The following is a 15338-nucleotide window of genomic DNA, read 5'->3' on the forward strand; positions in this document are numbered from 1 at the left end:
AGCTTTACAGATACAAACCAAATTTGGAACAACATTTCTATTCTGGTAACTACAGGTTTTTACCTATTCTTTAATACATTTTAAAGCTAAATTTGTAATGATTAAAACCTCATTTTAACTTTGACCCACATGTGTTTGGTAAAAGAAGCCTCAGGGTTAGTCATTCTTTAGTGTCAGGAAAATTTTGATTATTAACTAAAGAGATTTCAATCTCTCATACATCCAAATCTTGATACTTTTGTTCAAGCATTTCAAACACCACCCATCAGTCTTTCAACCAGTTAACTAGGACTAGCTAGTCTCATTGTAAAAGTTTTCCTGGCTTCTCTCAGTGCCTCTTGCAGTTTATTTTTTCAGCCCTAAAACATTGTTTAAAAGCCATACTAGCAAATTCTGGATTCATGTGAAAATTATTTGGGATTTTAACCTCTGGTTACCTCTAACACACTCTTTGTCTTTCTGCTTTAGATAGCTGTGATGACTGTGACGCTTTTCCCTGTTCGTCTGCTCTTTGCTGCATTCATGATGTTGTTGGCCTGGCCCTTTGCATTCGTGGCTACTGTTGGCCGTTCTGAAAATGCAGTTGAGCCCCTGTCCTGGTGGAGGTGGTGAGTAATGGATCAGCAATGTTAGATTTAATAATCATTACACTAACCAATCATTACACGACCACCATAAAACAGCAAGAAGAAGAAATCGCCATTCTCGCCATCATATGGATTTACTTTCATCAGCTAGACACCGGCCTAACAGATCAGTAAATTTAGCTTGTGTGGACCCTACTGCGCTACTTGCTAAAAATAATAGCTATTTGATTTAGAAAATAGCAACTCTACCGCCACTACTTGCAGCAACGCTACTGCCCAAAACTCATGTGTTAAATTTTATTTTCTATAACCTTTTTAGTTTTAGGGTATTTTTTATACCTCTGATGTTGTGTTACAATATCACAATTTGGCAACAGATTGAAGTACAAAATGTACACAATTAGCAGGCATTTATCATGTAAGGGGTAATGTGCATCTACCAAGTTGTTTTCACAAAATAGAGCCTGACAGGCTTATCAGCAGCCTGACATGAAGTGGATGAATGTTGTATAAGACTAAAGGGTTTTATTCTGCAAAAACCACTGGCTAGATGTACATTATCACACTTCTTAGATGACTACTTGCAAAATAAAAAATAAAAAAATATCTAGACCCAAGACATCAATCTGAGCTGTGATAATTCACTATTTCTGACAAACCAGAATTAAGTGTTCAACAGAGTCATGTGGTAATAAAAAATTATGGAAAACAATTGTCTAGGCAATTCATGAAGAACATTTAATCAAGTGAAGAGGTACCTTACGTTTAATTTCGCAATTATCAGTATGGTCACCTATAATATTATTTTATAACTTCTATAATACGCGGCCACATTTAATTTAACACATTTTACATTGTTTCATTGGTTGAAAATACCCTTTTCACCTCAGCTCTTTTTAAATGGGCCGAGACCGTCTCATTTTGAAATACTCTGATGTATTATTTTGAACTACATACACCGATCTAAAGGGAAAACTGTGATGGTAAACCCAATTAGTTTTTCAGTTCTGATTGTGCTTATTGGGGTTCAGTTTTAAATCTTCTGTAATTATTATTGTTTTATTATTAATGAAATTTAGATTAAAATGTTCTGACTTGTGTGGTGCTTCACAAATATTTAGTCACAAACCAACACAATTACACCAACACTCAAACAACACCTTTATTGAATTAAAAATTAACTACATTTTTACATAACTGTATTGCTTCAGGAACAAACGTCTAACTGACTTTAAATGTCACTAATGGTGCCTCCACTGAAAATAATAGTTCAACTAATGTGCCATTCTCAACACTTGCTGTCCATAATAGGATGCATGGCTTTACAGAAAACGCTTAAAACTTTTGTGCACATATTAACAATGCCTTGAAGACAGTTTTTGTTGTTTGTGGACAGTGAGCAAGAAACAAAAGAAATGGACAGGGTATATGCAAAGAACTAATTATAGAGAATTTTAAAAATGTACCTTAATTTAGTTAAATTTCCTCTACAAAAACAATCTTTTATGTGCTTTATTATTAATTGCATTAGTTTTTTTGGACAAACTTGCTCACCTAAATACTTATAATCCTCTACATCCAACAGTTTGGAGTGCAGGTATTTTATTACCAAAGTTGTTTATCATAGATTTTGACACATTCAGATTTAATCCTACCATGAAAACTGAACCATATTCCTGATTTGAATGTGAAAGGACGAGAAAGGTTATCGTCTGCATATGGATTTGGACACTTGGCATGCTTTTGATGCAGCATGCTAACATTTAAAATGCTGGAATCAATTTGCAAATGTTTCTTTTTACTTGATTTTAAGAGTGCTTTATGACATGTACAAGAAAATTGTCTTGAGTTTTAAAATGTCTTAAATCTAAAAAAAATATTTAAGTCATTAAAAAAAGTCTACTGACATATTGTGTTGTAGGTCTTAAATCCTTTTTTTAAGAAGGTCTTAATTTTCCTTTGTTCACGTATAGTTACCCAATCTGGTCAACACTCATGCAATCACCAACAATCCATTTCAATAAAAAAAGTTTACTATTCAGTGCTCGCTAAATCCGGTAGCCCGATGACCTGAGGCTATTGTTTTTTTTTTGTCAGGCTACCAAAATCTATCTACATGCTGCCCAGCAGGCTAGTTGGGGGAAATATATTTTAATGCTTTTACATTCTCTCAAAATATATAATTATGTATGTGCTGTGCTGCTGACATGGCAGCAATAAATCCACTTGTTGATAAAGGAGAAAAGCCACAATATTCCCTCCCAAATAATGCAACATCGTGTTTCTGTCAGTTTAATTGCTTGTTCTGTTCTTAATGCATGGCACTGAATCACACAAACACTCGTCACTCACTCGAAGTTCATATAAGATTCAGATACAGGAATAGCCTCAGCTAAGTTTTAAATATAATACTCATTTGTTTAATATTTAAATCACTTTGTGTCTATAGCAGCAGCATAAACAGAACTTCCTGATTAATTCCGTTACCTTACATGTCAGCTTCAAATAATGACTTCAACAAAGTATATTTTTTATATATACTCTGTAACATATTGGAACGCTGCAAAAAAATAACCCAAAAAATTATGTTAAGTTAACATTGTTATTTAAAAAATATATTAAATAAAAACTTTAAAAGTTTAATAATTTAATTTTAGTTATTTAAAAATGAATTCATAACCTAAAACAAATGCCATTTATATCTTTTTTATTTATCTTTGCTTGTTTTTATGTAAAAAAAATATGTATTTTTTATTTGGGCTACATAAATTTATATTCGGTCTACCAAAAACTAACGGGAGTGCCTGCCTGAAGGGCTACCAGGATTTATACATTTTTTGAGCCCTGCTATTTATTTAGAAATTGAACTTTTAACTCTATGTACCATAATGATTAATTGTTTTCCTTACAAAACTTTTATTAAAAAATACTTCATGTACAGTTGAAGTCAGAATTGTTAGCCCCCAAACCCCCTTTTCCTATTATGTTTAAAATTTCATTTATAATGGTCTTGAAAATGTCTTTGAAACTTTGTGAAACCTGCAGAAACTCTGCAAAGGGTGACCAAAAAGTGGTATGGTACGATTTGCTTTTAGGTAACCTTTGACAGTGGAAACGGCCACAAAAGCGTACCGAACAGTAATGTACCACTCAGTGGAAACGGGCCATTAAGTGCAATGTTTTAGTTCAGTCACACATAGAAGGTCCATTAGTTAGATGCTTGTTTCAGAATTTAGCTGCCAGCATTGATCGTTTACTAAGTTTTGGAGCAAAGCCGTAGTGTAAATATTAGCAGATTTTGTGGAGTTGAATTTACTATTTTGAGCTGAATCTTCTAGCTAAATCTTGCTACTTTGCTAAAAATAAAAAAGTGCTGTCTGACGTATGTGAGACACACACACCCTACTCTATTCACATTATCTCTGTTTCCCTACTACATGATAACTTTGCTTTTCCTATTCTCTTACTGTGTGTTTGTCTTTCTATATCCCATTGTGCACAAGTTTGTTCTTGTGAGGTGTGCAGAGGACACTTTTTTGTCTTTATTTGTAGTGAAAGTTTAAACAGACATGCTTGATTGGCAACACCAGTGAGGCACAGGTCATGAATGTATGCATTTTGCTGCTTTGCGTATTGAGTAGTCAGTACTTTGCAGTGTAGTTTCATGTACACTTTAAATGCTAAATGAAATGGACCACATTCAGTTGGATATAAAGGCAATTTCTTTGACGTAGAGCAGTGGTCTCAAAGTCAATTCCTGGAGGGCCGCAGCTCTGCAGAGTTTATCTCCAACCACCTCCAAATCACACCTGCTTCATACTCCATAGTAGTCTTGAACACCTTGATTAGTTGTATTAGCTTTGTTTAATTAGGTTTGGAGCAAAACTGCAGAACTGCAGCCCTCCAGGAGTGCAGTTTGAGACCTATGTCATAGAGTGTCAGATAGAAGGATTTGTTTCTTATTAACTTTCCATTTCTCCATGTCCATTTCTCCCTCTTCAGGCTGGTGGATCTGGCCCTGAAGGCCATCATGAGGGCCATGTGGTTTTCCGGAGGGTTTCATTGGGTCCGTGTGAAGGGTCGGCCGGCTCTGCCCAGTGAAGCACCTATCCTCACGATGGCACCTCACTCTTCCTACTTTGATGCCATCCCTGTCACCATGACCATGGCCTCTATAGTGATGAAGGCAGAGAGTAAAGACATTCCAGTCTGGGGAAGTGAGTTTTGAATTGTATAAATAGAAATATGCAAACATAGAACTATTCTTCTTTCCATCTGATTAATTGAAATGTAGTTAAATAATGCCCTCCTTTATGTTAAGGCCTTTTCAATCATACAAAAGTGTATTTTTTTTTAAAAGGAATTTTAATAAGTTTTTACTAGACTCTATTTTAACCTCGCCATTTCTTTAATTAAAAATAAATTAATCATTCATCTGATGGCAAAGGTATTTTTTTTAAGCAGCCGTCATTCTCTTCTAAAATGTTACACAGTTCCTCATAGATAATTCTATTATGAGGATTCATGCTATAAAAAACAAATAAAAAAATAACTTATTATTATTGTTAAAAGAATTTGTTGTGCTTAATATTTCTTTGAACATGTAGCGGTCCCAGATTTTTTAATAATTAAAAATGTTGTAAGAACTGTGATTATTTTGGAAACAATTTGTGTGTTTGTTTTTATTTAAATGTATTTTCATTCTTTTTTTCTTTTATTGAAATGAATTAAATAAAAAAAAAGAAAAATAATTTAAAAATGAATGAAAAATAAATTAATGCATATACACTCACCGGCTCACTTTATTAGGTACAACTGTCCAATTTTAATCAGCCAATCACATGGGAGCAACTCAATGCATTTAGGCATGTTCTAACTGAGCATCAGAATAGGGAAGAAAGGTGATTTAAGTGACTTTGAACGTGGCATGGTTGTTGGTGCCAGATGGGCTGGTCTGAGTATTTCAGAAACTGCTGATCTACTGGGATTTTCATGCACAACCATCTCAAGGATTTATGAAGAGTATGGTCCAAAAATGAGAAAATATTGAGTAAGTGGCAGTTCTGTGAGTGCAAATGCCTTGTTGATGGCATAGGTCGGAGGAGAATGACCAGACTGGTTCGAGCTGATAGAAATGCAACAGTAACTCAAATAAACACTTGTTACAAACAAGGTTTGCAGAAGAGCATCTCTGAATGCATAACACATCCAACCTTAAGGTGGAAGGGCTACAGCAGCAGAATACCACACCGGGTTGTTATCCTGTCAGCTAAGAATAGGAAACTGAGCTTACGATTGGCACAGGCTAGAAGATTGGAAAATGTTGCCTGATCTGATGAATCTCAATTTCTGATGCAACATTCAGATGGTAGGGTCAGAATTTGCCATCAACAACAAAAGCATGGATCTATCCTACCTTGTATCAATGGTTCAGGCTGGTGGTGGTGGTATAATGTTGTGGCAGGTATTTTCTTGGCACACTGTGGGCTTATTAGTATCAATTGAGCATTGTTTCAACACCATAGCCTACCTGAGTATTGTCGCTGACCATGTCTATCCCTTTATGACCACAGTGTATCCATCTTCTGATGGCTACTTCCAGCAGATTAACGTGCCATGTCATAAAGCGTGTATCATCTCAGACTGGTTTCTTGAACATGACAATGAGTTTATTGTACTGAAATGGCCTCCACAGTCACCAGATGTTAATTCAATAGAGCACCTTTGGAATGTGGTGCAACAGGAGATTCACATCATGGATGTGCAGCCTACAAATCTACAGAAACTGTGTGATGTTATCATGTCAATATGGAGTAAAATCTTGGGGAGTATTTCCAGCACCTTGTTGAATCTGTCACGAAGGATTAATGCAGTTCTGAAGACAAAAGGGGGTCCAACCTGGTACTAGTAAGGTGTACCTAAAAAAGTGGCCAGTGAGTGTATTTTATTCATTTATAGATTTTTTTTAATGCAAAAATACAAGTTTGTATTGTCACTTTTTCAATTTAACACGTCCTTCCTGAACAAATATACTAATTTCTAATAATAATAACTTACTGACCCCCAATTTTACCCCTCACTGTGACTACACTTTAACTACAATGACTACAATTTATGATCTGCTAAGATTTTTTTTCTATTTTTGTGTTTCTAAACTGAATCAAGAGGAGATTTGTTTTAAATTTGAATGTGAAGGAAATCGATTTGCATTTTTTTGTGCGGTGGCCCTATTCATCATTGTTACAGAAAATTCTCTATTTACAATCTCAGCATTTAGAATTGGATTTGGCTATCAAAAGATTAAACTCTCCTTTTGAGCTATTCTTATCTCAAACTTCCCTTTTTCTCCACTTTCAGCTCTTATCAAATTCATTCGGCCAGTGTTTGTGTCCCGCTCGGATCAGGACTCCCGGAGGAAGACCGTCGAGGAGATCAAACGTAGAGCGTCATCTAATGGCGAATGGCCTCAGGTACCAAATAAACACACATAGACTTGTGATAGTATGCACTTTCATTCATTTTAAGCACCAAAGCACATTTCTATTCCATTTTGTTTGAGTGAGTGCACTAGAGAGCACCGCTGAGGTATTTCCCCTCTGACTGTGGCTTTTTCAGATCATGATATTCCCGGAGGGCACATGCACCAATAGATCCTGTCTCATCGCATTTAAGCCTGGTATGTGTACACTCTCGCTGTCTGTACCCGCCTCTAATATCTGCTGACTAAACACACTTGCCATGATCAAAAATTTTTCAGAATGTTTGTGGAAGTTTGTTTTTTGCATCTCTTTTAAAGAATTGTTAAAAAAGCCATGGCATATCAAAATGTCATTGATTTATTTTTTGACATATGAGATATGAATATATTTGAGCTTTAAATCATATGACATATGCTATTTCATTAACTTTTAACGGTAAAATTCACCCAATACTGAAAATGTCGTCTTTAAATTGTCATCCTAATGTTGTTCCAGACCTGTAAGTCTTTCATTTGGCCAATTTGATGAGATTTATAATGAAATCTGAGATGTTTCTGCCTCGTGATTGACTGCTTGCATAAATAACTCTTTTTATAAGTCCAGAAAGGTAATGGTAACTCCGTTATAGTTCATGTGTCTTCTAATGATTCATAACATGTTATTTGAATCACCTAGACCAATTTAATAATTTTTTTCCATCACCTTTCTGATTAATCTAAGTGGTATAGTTTGTCAATGGAGGGACTCAAGTCTCTCAGAGATAATATGAAGTATTTTCAGTTGTCTTTCAAGGATAAACAAAAGTCTCAACATCAGGGTGTGTAATAAATAGCCCCCGTCACACAGAAATATCAATCAATAAATGTATAATTATTATAACAACTTTACAGTCAAATAAAAAAACGCACTGTTAACACATATAATGATTTTCCATCTTTTTAACCAGTAAAGTGCTGCTCACAAATAAGTTTCAGAATACACGTATATGATGTATGTGACAACATTTACCAGAAATGACCTCTAAACGGTCAATGTTGTGTTTGTAAACATGAATGGCTTTACATGTTGTTTTATTTTATTTGGTCCCACTTAATATTAAGTGGCCTTAACTAATATGAACATACACTATAAGTAAAAATTTGTTACAATGCACGGAAATATCTTGGCAAGTATGAGAAGTTTTTTTTTTTTATCATATTTTATCAATAGCAATTTTTATAAAAAAAGTCATGACCCCTTTAGAGATTCTTCAGTCAGGGTACGATGTGTGCGCTTTGGTGTTTGGTGTCTGTTTGTACCCTCTCTAATCTGCAGCTCATCTTGGTTCAGAGCGCTGAGAGATCTGGATGTTTGGCTTCCTCTTCCTGTGTCTGCTGTTAGCTCTGATGGTCTTTTCTGCTCAAATCCCCCTGTCCTCTGTCAGTCATTGTACTGGCTCTGTTCCCCTAATCCTCACCCCTCCTCTCTCTGTCCCATGCTTGCTATAGTCTGGCTATCTCACTTTTCTCTCCACAACCTTTAATTCTGGAGCTCTCACTGTACCAAACAACATCAGCTGGGACTGTGTGCTGCCAGACAGCCCTCCCAACACAAATAACAGATGTGAATGTGTTTAGAAAGTTCTGGTGCTTTCCGAACATGTTTAGTAATGTTAATATGTTGTTGGCATATGTCATTATATTACAATTATACGATATATGCTTCCATCGTCATTATATTGATTAATGAACTACAAAAGAGTGCAAATTGAGGGTGAATATTGTGTTTCTTGAGGTTAAGTTATAAACAGTGTGCGAATTCTACATTGAGTATTGACTTGAATTTTAGAATTCATACGCAATGCATCTCATTTAAGACTTGATGATTTTAGGCATAATGAGTGGATACTTTTGCAGTGTAGTTTGTTGTTTGTATGTTTTGGTTTGGTTGACCTTCTCTGTTGAAGAGCTGCATTGAGTTTGGCAAAGGTGAGTGAGTTCGGTCTCAGTGGAGAGTTGGTTTGTTTCTATTAACAGCATGTAATAAGGAGCTGTTTGTAAGCTGAAGGGCATCTCTCGTCTCTCTGCACGTTTACAGAAGTGATGAGATCTGACTGGAACTGGAACTCAAAATGTGGAAAAACTAGATCACAGTTGATCTGTAGGAGGAGAACAATAGGCGCTCCTTTTGAGTCAAAATGAGATGTTTAGCAGAAAGCCAAAAATGTCACAATGTGATCTTGAAAACTGACAACAGAAGAACTAAAAAGAAAATTAAAAAAATAATGAAATGTCTGTGAGGGAAGACAACAAAACCCAAATTTAAATGTATTTCTACTTAAACTTTTTAAATTGCTATTCACCGGATGTTGGTTCAAATCTGTGTGATTAGTGTAGTCAATTTAACGGAGTAGTACACTACGATATCATATTTTAAACTTTAGTTGATGTGTAATGTGTGAACATAAACAACATCTCTGAATGTGATATGCTTAAAGTTCAAGGCAAAGGAAGACATTGGCTTTTATAGAGTTAGCTTAGCAAAGCCTACAGCAGATGAAGTTTGGGGACTACAAAAAAATACATCCAAGCTAGTGAGATTACAAATGCTTCAGGTTACGCGTGTTCACCACACGCATACACCCCGCGCAGTGAAGGAGCGTGGCCAGAGGCGCTGTAATGTTATAGCAAAAAAAGCTAAAATGCTGTCCGAATGCTGCAATTTCCACAGAGCTTGTTCTGTTTCTGTATTTGGACTTCCAGAGGACACAGAGAGAAGTGCTTACAGTTTAGTTTTAATTATGTTCCAGAGAATTATAAAAAATATATATAGCTAGCATTTGACAGGACAGCTTCCAGAATCTCTCCCAGTTCAGTGCTGCATTTGGCTAAAAACTCCTCAAAGAACGAGCAGCTCCAACCAATAGAACAAGCTGTGGATTGTGAGCCACAACCTGCAAGTATTTTTATTTGTTAAAATTGATCTATTACATGCATAGTTGCTAGCATTAATTATATGCTGTTTGGCACCGTTAACAATTTAGCTACAAATTTATATTTATTCATCAAATTCCTGTAAACAGCCACATTCTTTAGCAGCGCATGGAGTGTCTTTCTATGCAGCCACTTTCCCTGCGCTCCACATCTCAAATAACAATAACAATAAGCAAAATATATGCGACCGTTTCATATTGCTTACACATGCTTATAACCCAAATATACATAAAAGACACTTGTCAAGTTTTATTTTAGAAAGCTGGCGTGAAGTTCAGCCGTGTCCTGTGTGTCAATTTCTGTCTGATTCAGGCTCAAACTGATATGGCTGACAGCTACTCTTACTGACAGTATTTGCACAGTGCAAAAGCATGTGCTTATAGGGGCGTGACACTGTTGACGTGGAGATGATTTGCGAATCACAGCATATTATGTTAGCTGACCAATCAGAGCCTCATGAGAGTTGGCTTTCGGAGGAACTTGGAAATATTACAGTCGTTTTTATGTTAGCTGAGTAGCAGTATATAATTCAAGTAAGATATATGAAAAAAAATTAATGTGATTTTCTACAAATGAGGCATGAGCACACATTGCTTTGTATCTTGTAAGCACAACCAAACCTTAAAAATACACTCTGGACCACCCCTTTAATGTGTTACACCAAGTATGAGAAGTTTGTAACACTTTTTTCAAGACAAATAAAATTTGACAAAATAAGTCACCTACATCAACCAAAAAAAAAAAAAAAAAACACTTTAAGCGTTAAGATATTCAATCATCCTCAGGCCTTCCAAGATGTAGGAAATCATACAAGAGTTATTTTTGTTTTTTATTTGAAATCTTGATCATTATAAAGCAAAATATACAAGAAACTGAACATTATTTTCTCCACTATTACCTTTAATCTACAGTCTTTAGTACACAGACTGATTGTTTCACTTAATCAGACTTAAGTATATCATCACAAACCACTGGAGTTAAATTTATTTAGCCTGTATAAGAATTTTCTGACTCTAATAACACCACTGAACATTTTAAAAATCCTCATAAACCATGGTTGAAACAAAAATCTGTATAAACTATGATATTTAGTTTATCAAAGCTCTCTTTTCGAATCTTGAATAATGCAAGTCGTTGTCTTGCAGTCATATCTGAATATTAAAAGACTGAAGTGGAATGATGTCAGTATTTGGGTACTTGCGCTCACACCCATACTCTCACACACATCTCATGTTTCAGAACAGCAAAAGGGACAGGCTGTAGTGTTAATGGCACACCCAGCCCTTGAACTGGATTGAGGTCAAGTTCTCTCTCTCTTCCTTTCCCACTGGTTTACCATCCTTTTGTCCCGCAGGTGCATTCATCCCTGGCGTTCCTGTCCAGCCTGTCGTGTTGCGGTATCCTAATGAGTTGGTAAGAGTCAACTACACTCAAACAAGGGTGTGTCATTTGTGTCAATGTAGAGTCATGTACTACTTTGTGGAGCTGTGGATGATGTGTTTGTAGTTATGGAGACTTAAAAGACCAATTGAATGTTATATACACCACTGACAGCTTTCTCTTTTGTCTTTTATTTTTTTTAAATAAATAATACAAGCCCAGCAATCAAGTTTCGTTTAAACTGCAGAACAACTTGGCTTTTATCTGGGCACGTTTTCTCTATTATTATTATTATTATTTTTTCAGCCTTGATTTATTTAATTTATTATAATTTTTTTTTTTTTTTGATGGGTCAAGTCAAAGGCTATAGAATACGCTAGACATGCCACTCATATAGTTTTAAATGGGGAAAGTGCAATGGTCAATATGGTGAATGAATTCCCACCTTCTAGTACAGCAGCCAATTAGCAATCACTATAGATTGAGGATTCTCTGGGGGAGGGGTTCAGACCAGATTGGATTGTTTGCAGATTTTGTAATTCGAGCATTTAGAAATGAAACTAAAGAGAAAGTTGTTGTTTCATTTTATTGATAATTCTTAATAGGGAATTAATTTTAAGCTTTGTAAGCAATTTTTAAAAATTGGATGTTTCCACATTCAAACAGAATGCCCGAGCATACTGCCCAAGAGGCGTTTCAAAGATGGCCGAAACTCGAAACTTTGTTGTTAGTCTAAAAACTATTTAAATTGGAACCAGTTTGCCAAAATGACAAGTTGTGGCTTTTTATTTTATATTAGTGCAGCTAAGCTCCACCTCCACAGTAGAAGATCAGCTCCCATTTGTACATCACTGTCTATTTGGCTCTGCCCACTTATTCACACTGTAGTAGGTAAATAACAAGTGAGACAAATGCAGATCTAAGTAGAAACCAAATGCTAAAGACAATCTAACTAGGGCTACATAATATTGGAAAATTAAACATAGTGATATTTTGTTGTTTTATGATTATATATTGTAAAATAACTATATATTATACAGTAAATATTTTTAGATTGTATTTATATTGTATTTTTTCATTATATGAAATGTAGATATTGTGGTATGACTATGTAATATCAATATACAATTTCATCATAAGACTTGAGAATGTGTATTTGAAAATAATTATTAATTTTATATTGATTGGGATGACCCTGTATAAGAGTGTGTTCATTCATCCATTTTCATTTGCTTTTCTGGAGCCGGAGTCTCAGGAGAGAACCCCAGACTTCCCCCTTCCCAAACACCTCTTCTAGCACCTCCAGGGGGATCCCAAGGCATTCTCAGACCAGCCGAGAGACATAGTATCTTCAGCTTATCCTTGGGTCTTCGCAGAGGCCTTCTCCTCCTGGTAGGACATATCTGGAACATCTCCTTAAGATGGTGTCCAGGAGGCATCTGAATCAGATGCCTGAGCCACCCCAGCTAACTTCTCTCGATGTGGAGGAGCAGCGGGTCTACTCCAAGCTCCTCCTGGGTGACAGAGCTCCTCACGCTATCTAGAAGGGAACGCCCTACCACCCTGCGAAGAAAACTAATTTCGGCCCCTTGAATCTAAGATCTTGACCCAAAGCTCATGACCACAGGTGAGAATAGGAACGTAGATTGACGAGTAATTCAAGAGCTTTGCCTTTTAGCTCAGCTCCTTCTTTACCACAACAGACTCGTACATCGACCGCATTATTGCTGCCGTTGCACAAATCCGCCTGTCAATCACACGTTCCATCCTTCCCTCACTCATGAACAAAACTCCAAGATACTTGAACTCCTCCACCTGGGGTAAGGACTGTCCTCCAACCTTGAGATGGCAAACCACCTTTTTTGGGTGGAGCACCATGGCCTCAGACTTGGAGGTGCTGATTCTCATCCCCGCCGCATCACACTTGGTAGCAATTTGCCCCAGTGCATGCGAAACGTCCATGTTCGATGAAACCAACAGAGCAACATCATCTGCGAATAACAGAGTTAAAACCAAGAGTCTGGTTCGGAAGGGAGTGTGTTTGCATAAAATCTAAAAAACAATATACTAGCATTGATAAATAAAATAAAGAAAAATAATCAATTGAAATAAACAGTGTTTTATTGTTTTCAGTTTAACAATATTCAGGTACAGTAACTGAATAATAATAATAATAATAATAATAAAAATCAATAATATTCATTGTTATCAAGTTACAAATGGGACATTTTCTTATACCTGAATGCTGTTAAAATCGTAATACAGTCACAGGCCTCAAAAATGCATGCAAATGATAAATTATAACCCAAATTTTTTTGCAAATGATCACTTTGCGATATTGATGCTGAAATTATATATTGTGCAGCCCTAGTTCTGTGCGACTATGCAAAAAAATACAGTCTTTGGATTGTCCTTCCTTTGATCCCAACACTAAGAAAAGATGGATGACTTTATTTTTAGTAAGGTACCAGATAGCATCAGAAAGATCTGTCCTTTTGTCCACTTCATTTTACCATGGATTAATTTACAAACAATTTACAATGGCACTGGTTTTTAGGAATGTCTTACACTAAAAGTCGATTCCCTGTTGGCTATATTGAACCTGACAGTACTTTCACAGAAAACGAGTGTAAGTGAGTTTTGTGTTCACTATTGCTTTGTCTTGTTGTAGATTGTTTTATAAAAAAAATATATATACTGATTATTTGTGCATTTTTGTCTTAATCACATCACATTTGCCTGAATCATGTCACATCTATAAGGGATGTAGGGTGCCAAATGCAGAAGTTTACATTGCTTGACACACAGCTGTGCTTTTCAGATGTAAATATGCAAAATGGTTAGACTGTGTGGGTGTTTACTTGCTGTTCTGATGAGGGAGTCAAAACAGGCCAAAACAGCCTAATACCTTAAGAACAGCACAAATCAGAATTGTTAATGACCCCTTTATGGTCAGAAATCAAGGTCATGCTGTCAGAAGAGAAAGATTAAGGTTGAGTGGTTTAGAGGGTAGTGCACTTGTTAAGGTGGATTCTGCTATTATAACTCTAAATGTATTGTTTGCTTTGTTAAGCTAATTCATTTCCTTGTTTCTCTTCTCACTTCTCTGACAGGATACAATCTCATGGACGTGGCAAGGGCCTGGAGCGTGAGTTCTCTTTAGTTCATTTAAAGAGAGAGTACACTCAAAAATAAAAACTTTTCCACAATTTCCTTACCATAATGTCAGTCCAGGCCTGTTTGAGATTCTGTCTTTTGCTAAGGACAAATTAAGATATGTTGATCAAAGTAAACTGAACAGTTTCAGTTCCCACTGACTTCCATTTTTAAGTCAAACTTAGTAAGCAAAGTTTTTTCAGCAAAAGTGGGAAATGCATACAGGTTTGGAACCGCATGAAAGTGAGAATATGATTCTGAACATTTTGTTACAGTGATATATTTGCTTATGGATAATATATTAAAAAGGCAACCCTTAAACCAGTTCTCCGAATTTTGGAGTAATTGTCAATAGAGTGGTTATGTGTGTTTGTATATTATATAATTGAATTATAAATGATCAATTTATCTTCTTCAGGTTTAAGATTTTGTGGCTTACATTGTGTCAGCTACATAACTTCGTTGAGATAGAGGTAAGTTTTTAACTTAATATTTTAGTATTAAAATTATAATTTTTTTTCAGTTTTGTTTTGACTTTTATTGTTTTCTTCAACTTTGTCATGTTCCACTGACTTATAAAATAACTTTTTCCTATGTTAGTAATTCTCAAATTTTAGTTCAGCTTTTTTCCAGCTTTTGATGTTTTTTAAACTGATATTTCTGTTTTAAATAATTTCAGCTCTTTATCTGTTACCTTAATATGTTGGTAGTATTGTTTTGTTGTTTTTAACTGTTTTTAGGTAAATGCATTGCATTTAATTGTA

At 35.6% G+C, this 15338-nt stretch overlaps 1 protein-coding gene across 3 annotated transcripts in view; it reads left to right on the top strand.

Moving 5' to 3' along the window:
- lpcat1 (lysophosphatidylcholine acyltransferase 1) overlaps positions 1–15338 on the top strand; it is a 42791-nt gene that overhangs the window by 17315 nt on the left and 10138 nt on the right. For all 3 annotated transcript variants that reach the window (XM_087294471.1, XM_087294470.1, NM_001044341.2), the window contains 7 exon segments: positions 469–608; positions 4590–4804; positions 6945–7057; positions 7203–7263; positions 11393–11451; positions 14532–14566; positions 14993–15047. In XM_087294471.1, coding sequence (XP_087150597.1) covers positions 478–608; positions 4590–4804; positions 6945–7057; positions 7203–7263; positions 11393–11451; positions 14532–14566; positions 14993–15047 — 669 coding nt within the window. In that variant the 5' untranslated portion in view covers positions 469–477.

This window comes from Danio rerio, chromosome 19 (assembly GCF_052040795.2).
Source record: "Danio rerio strain M-AB ecotype USA chromosome 19, GRCz13ab, whole genome shotgun sequence".
Classification (NCBI taxonomy): Eukaryota; Metazoa; Chordata; class Actinopteri; order Cypriniformes; family Danionidae; genus Danio; species Danio rerio.